Raw genomic sequence first — 5,169 nt, 5'->3', positions numbered from 1 at the left:
TACGTGATTAATTCTGGTGGTTGTCAAAACATTGCTTAGAAGATATTGCTTGAATAGCAATTTGTAGATGACATAGTAACATATTAACATGGTTAATAAGTTGGAAAGAAGACAAGAGTCCATTAGGTTCAACCTAGGGAAACCCAACTGTGTTAATCCAGGGGGAAGGCAAAAAATCCTTTGAGGCAGATGACATTTACCCCAACTTATATGGCAGTCAGCATCACATATGGATACCAGAAGAAACCATACAACATTATAAATAATTGGACAAGGCAATAGCAAACAAAGATCATATAAAGTCATGTGGTTTATGTGTCTTGAGTCAAAAGATCCACTCAAGTTCTTGTTTTTTCTACATGGCACGTCTGTCACCACCTAAAGGCCCTAGTCCACCAACAGATCTGACGACAGATTATCTGCCAAAGATTTGAAGCCAAACCCAGGAACAGACTATAATCAGAGAACAGGTCATAAAGGAAAGACTGGATTTCTCCCCTTTTCAAATCCACTCCTGGGTTTGGCTTCAAATCTTTGGCAGATAATCTGTCGTATCATATATCAGTGCTGATTTAGCCTTGTTTTAGCATAATAAGTTGTCTTGTCCACATAAAGTAGATTGCATGGGCATAATAGAACATAAACTATCCAATGGGAATTACAGTTCAAATATTGGTGAATTTTGTAATTTTCCCCAGTGCCCAGATGTATAAAGAATTGACCTTCCTGAAAATATCTACAATTGATGCAGTTACGACACGGGAAAAAGCCTGCTGTACGAGATCTGAGGAATATCACTATTCACCAACGTATCTCTAAGGTTCCTTATTCGTCTTAATGACATAAGAGGTCTGTTTACAATTTCTTCTATATCTGGATAACTTTATTGTAGAATAGGCCAATGTTTGGTAATGAAATTATCTATGTTCTTGTTCTGCAAATTATAGGTGGTAACACTTAAAATATAGATAGTAAAATTAAAAAAAAAAATAAACAAACATCACCCTAAAAGAACTTAAAAAAATGCTTTTAACATAAAACTTGTTTTAAAAAAGAAAAAGATTTAATAAGGATACATTCCAAAATTGAGCTCGCATTGTTCAAGTACTTTCATTTAGCAAACTCATCTCCTTCTCCTGCTATGCCTGCTCTTCTAACAGCTCATTATCTATGTACAGTACAGACCAAAAGTTTGGACACACCTTCTCATTCAAAGAGTTTTCTGTATTTTCATGACTATGAAAATTGTAGGTTGTAGCAGCATGCTATTTCATACAGTTTGCGTTTAGTTGGACCATGATTTATTTTTCAACAGGACAATGACCCCAAACACACCTCCAGGCTGTGTAAGGACTATTTAACCAAGAAGGAGAGTGATGGGGTGCAATGCCAGATGACCTGGCTTCCACAGTCACCAGACTTCAACTAAGTTGAGATGGTTTGGGGTGAGCTGGACCGCAGAGTGAAGGCAAAATGGCCAACAAGTTCTAAGCATCTCTGGGAACTCCTTCAGGGCTGTTGGAAGACCATTTCAGGTGACTATCTATTGAAGCTCATCAAGAGAATGCCAAGAGTGTGCAAAGCAGGAATCAAAGCAAAAGTTGGCTACTTGAAAGAACCTAGAATATTGTTTCACACTTTTTTTGTTAAGTATACTGTATAATTCCACATGTGTTAATTTATAGTTTTGATGCCTTCAGTGTGAATCTACAATTTTCATAGTCATGAAAATACAGAAAACTCTTTGAATGAGAAGGTGTGTCCAAAATTTTTGTCTGTACTGTAGATGACCACCAATCTGATCTAAAATCAGCTCTGGCTAGTGTATATACAGCCATTATATATATATATATATATATATATATATATATATATATATATATATATATACACACATACACACACACTGTAGGCAGCACAATGGATCATTGGTTAGCAACGTTGCCTTACAGAACTTGGATCCTGGGATTATTTACAACCAAGGAAAAACTTTATAAGGAGTTTGTACGTTCTCCCCATGTTTGTGTGGCTTTCCTGCTAATACTTTGTTTTCCCGTGACTCTGAAACATACAGATAGTTAAACTTGGAATTAAGATTGTAAGACCAAATGGAACAGGGATCAATTTGATTGACGTAAAACACTGCGTAATAAATTAACACTGTAAAAATACACCTCTTTAACTTGACAAGCCCTACAAGTATAACTATGTTAGCTGAGATGGGAATACTCTTTTATTATAAAACTTATAAAAATAAAAAAGGCTTAGTTCATACTAAATCGATAAAGTTGAACAGAAAGAAGAAGAAGAAGAGGACATGGACATGACAAACATTTAAATATGAAAAATGGTAAAATGAGGTTCAGGAGGGAAGTAATTTTAATTGGAAGGACAGTCGATTTGGGTTATGTGGTATTTTTCTGCCATCACTTTTCTATGTATAAGTAATATTATAGCAAGTTACATTATGAAAGGTTCAATAGGATGAAGATAATGTGATGGAGGCTCTAGAGATGCCCATACTTAATTTAAATTCAGTTAGACAAACCAACATAAGTAGGTTTTGTTGACTCTCTAAGGTATATGGTGGCCTCCTGACTCTCCCCAACAGATAAAGATGAGAGAAGGAATAGCTGTGTAAGATTTTTGCCACCTGACCCTATATTTTTGAAGAGATAATCCAGATTTATCCCTCCTTTCTTCATACTGGAAACATGAATAGACCTTTACGCTGAATTTTCATGTAGGTGGGGAGTGTCAGGACCAGTCACACCAAACACACAGAGACAGTGAGCCCTGATGCTGAACCCCGCCCACTGTCCCTACCTGATTGCCTCAATCCGCCCTAAGATGGCGGCGGGCAACTTGGCGGCGGTCCCTGTACTGGCTTGGTAGGACACAAAGACAAGACAGACAGACAAAACACAATAAAGAATGGTCAGCAATCCGGGTCACAACAGTCTGGCAGCAAAGGTACAAAATCAGGATCCAAAAGAGTAGTCAAATAACAGGCAATATGGTCGGGGGCAGGCAGCAAGCAAGTGAGGTCAAAAGATACAAGGCAGAAATCAGGAGAAACCAGAAAACAGAACACACAAGCAGGCAGAGACTAAGTCAATAACCGGCAAGGCACAGGCAGAAACAGAAATCTTAAATAGGAGACCAGGAACCATGTCCAGAAAGTGATAGGAGGGACCACCTGTCAATCACTGAGGCAAAGGCAGGTTAACTGTTACAAGACCAGAAGAAACTTAGCAAAACAGACACGGGTGGGGCAGGGAAAACAATTAGCAGACCAGAAGGAATAAGACACAGTTCAGACAGGGCAAAAACAAGGCAAACTAAACACAGAATAAATGGAAGATTATGGCCAAAATGGCAGTCTTTGGCGCAGAGGTCTAATCTTCGCAGCAGAGGGTGGCACTGATGCCTTTTCAGGCGAGATCATGACAGGGAGGTTGGAAATAATAATTGTTGGCCAAATAATTATTGGAATTGAATTGACATCTTAACATGATGGAGATCTCATAGTCTACAGTTTCTCTGACTTAGGTTTTTTTTTTTTTTTTTCGCTAGCACTTTTTACTTTATTTATATTATTTTATTTTTACTTTTTATTCATACCAGTGAGAAACATGAAGCCAAATCAAACAGTGACATATTTCATCATGAAAGGGTTATCTGATGATCCTAAGCTCCAGGCTCCAATATTTGTTCTGGTTTTACTTATTTATCTCATTGTCCTTTTCGGGAATATGGGTCTTCTTCTCCTGATCTGCCTGGAATCTCATCTTCACACTCCCATGTATTTCTTCCTTGGTAACTTGTCTATAGTGGACATGATGTCTTGCACTATCACCCTACATAAGACCCTTCAAATGTTCATCACTGGAGATAACACAGTGTCCTACCTGGCCTGTATGGTGGAATTCTACATGTTTGAAGCTGTAATAGCACTTGAAGTTTTAGTATTGACGACAATGAGTTTTGATCGATATGTAGCAATCTGTAGGCCCTTGAATTATAAAATCATTATGAACTATAAGATATGTCTTCTGTTGGCCTCATTTTGTTGGCTATTTAGTTTTTTACATTACATTCCCCAAGGCTATGTTGCATTCCGGATCTCTTGTTTTACCACAAATGTCATTGACCATTTCTTCTGTGACCTTGTCCCTCTCGTGGAAATTATTTGCCCAGACAGTTTAAAACTGTTGCGATTATTAACCAATACAGAAGGGCTTATTGTATATAACATTGCTCCATTTCTTCTCACTTTAACATCCTATATCTTTATAATTAGGGCCATAATGAAGATAGGTACCAGTATTGGTAGAAGAAAAGCCTTCTACACGTGTTCCTCACATCTCATAGTCAATACGTTGCTCTACACCTCCTTTATTCTTCAGTATTATATACCAAGTAATGTCTTAGGCTCAAAGAAAATATTTTCTTTATTTAACACAGTGATTCTCTCCTTGCTCAACCCTTTCTTGTACAGCATCAGGAATGAAGACATCAAAATTGCTTTTAGAAGGAGAATTGAGAAATGTTCATCCTACACATTTTTTCGTATATTGGGCAATGTCATTGGAATGAGGAAGGAAATCTAACTTGATCTATGTTAATCCTATTAAGTACTTGAACATTTTAAATTCTGATGACAAGAATATTTTTTGATTTTGCCTTTTTTGCAATCTGGCGATAGTTATTTATTTTATTTATGTATTTATTTATTTATTTTGGTCAACATTGATGTAGCATTTTTTATTTATTTTTTTTGCAAAAGGAGTTGCCCCTTAGATACATGTGTTTTTTTCCCATGTCTAATATAGTTCAATTTATAAGAAGAAATTCTGCTGTTCCAATCAATATTATAAAAGATCTTATTAATTCTTTGTACATGCTGTTATGGTGATAGAGATATCAAATATGTGAATATTGTTTATTAGGTCAAAATAAACTTTATTTATTGTAATAAAGCAATTTGCATTTTTTACACCTTTTTTTATTAGCTAGTATTTCTTATTTTAGTTTCCTTTCAAAATGTAACAGTCACATGAATTTTCCTGCATTGTATGTTTGTAAATGAGTACTAACATTGTTCTTTTTCTTTGTGTCCGACTTATTGTGTGCCCTGAATATTTTTAGCAGTTTTTCTCTACAGGG

The 5,169-nt window shown here is 36.3% G+C and overlaps 1 protein-coding gene across 1 annotated transcript; it reads left to right on the top strand.

The window, feature by feature from the left end:
* Window positions 1–3,635: 3,635 nt before the first annotated feature.
* On the top strand, window positions 3,636–4,613 carry LOC138766498 (olfactory receptor 5B12-like). Its single transcript, XM_069944088.1, has one exon. It carries the CDS (start codon window positions 3,636–3,638, stop codon window positions 4,611–4,613), a length of 978 nt encoding a protein of 325 aa, XP_069800189.1.
* Window positions 4,614–5,169: the final 556 nt, after the last annotated feature.

This window comes from Dendropsophus ebraccatus, chromosome 10 (genome assembly GCF_027789765.1).
Source record: "Dendropsophus ebraccatus isolate aDenEbr1 chromosome 10, aDenEbr1.pat, whole genome shotgun sequence".
Lineage (NCBI taxonomy): Eukaryota > Metazoa > Chordata > Amphibia > Anura > Hylidae > Dendropsophus > Dendropsophus ebraccatus.
The sequence above is the reverse complement of the archived record's forward strand: the minus strand, read 5'-3'. Positions and strand labels throughout refer to the sequence as shown.

Bases quoted from the DNA above. Each gene is read 5' to 3' on its own strand.
- LOC138766498 (XM_069944088.1), top strand. From the start codon at position 3,636: ATGAAGCCAAATCAAACAGTGACATATTTCATCATGAAAGGGTTATCT.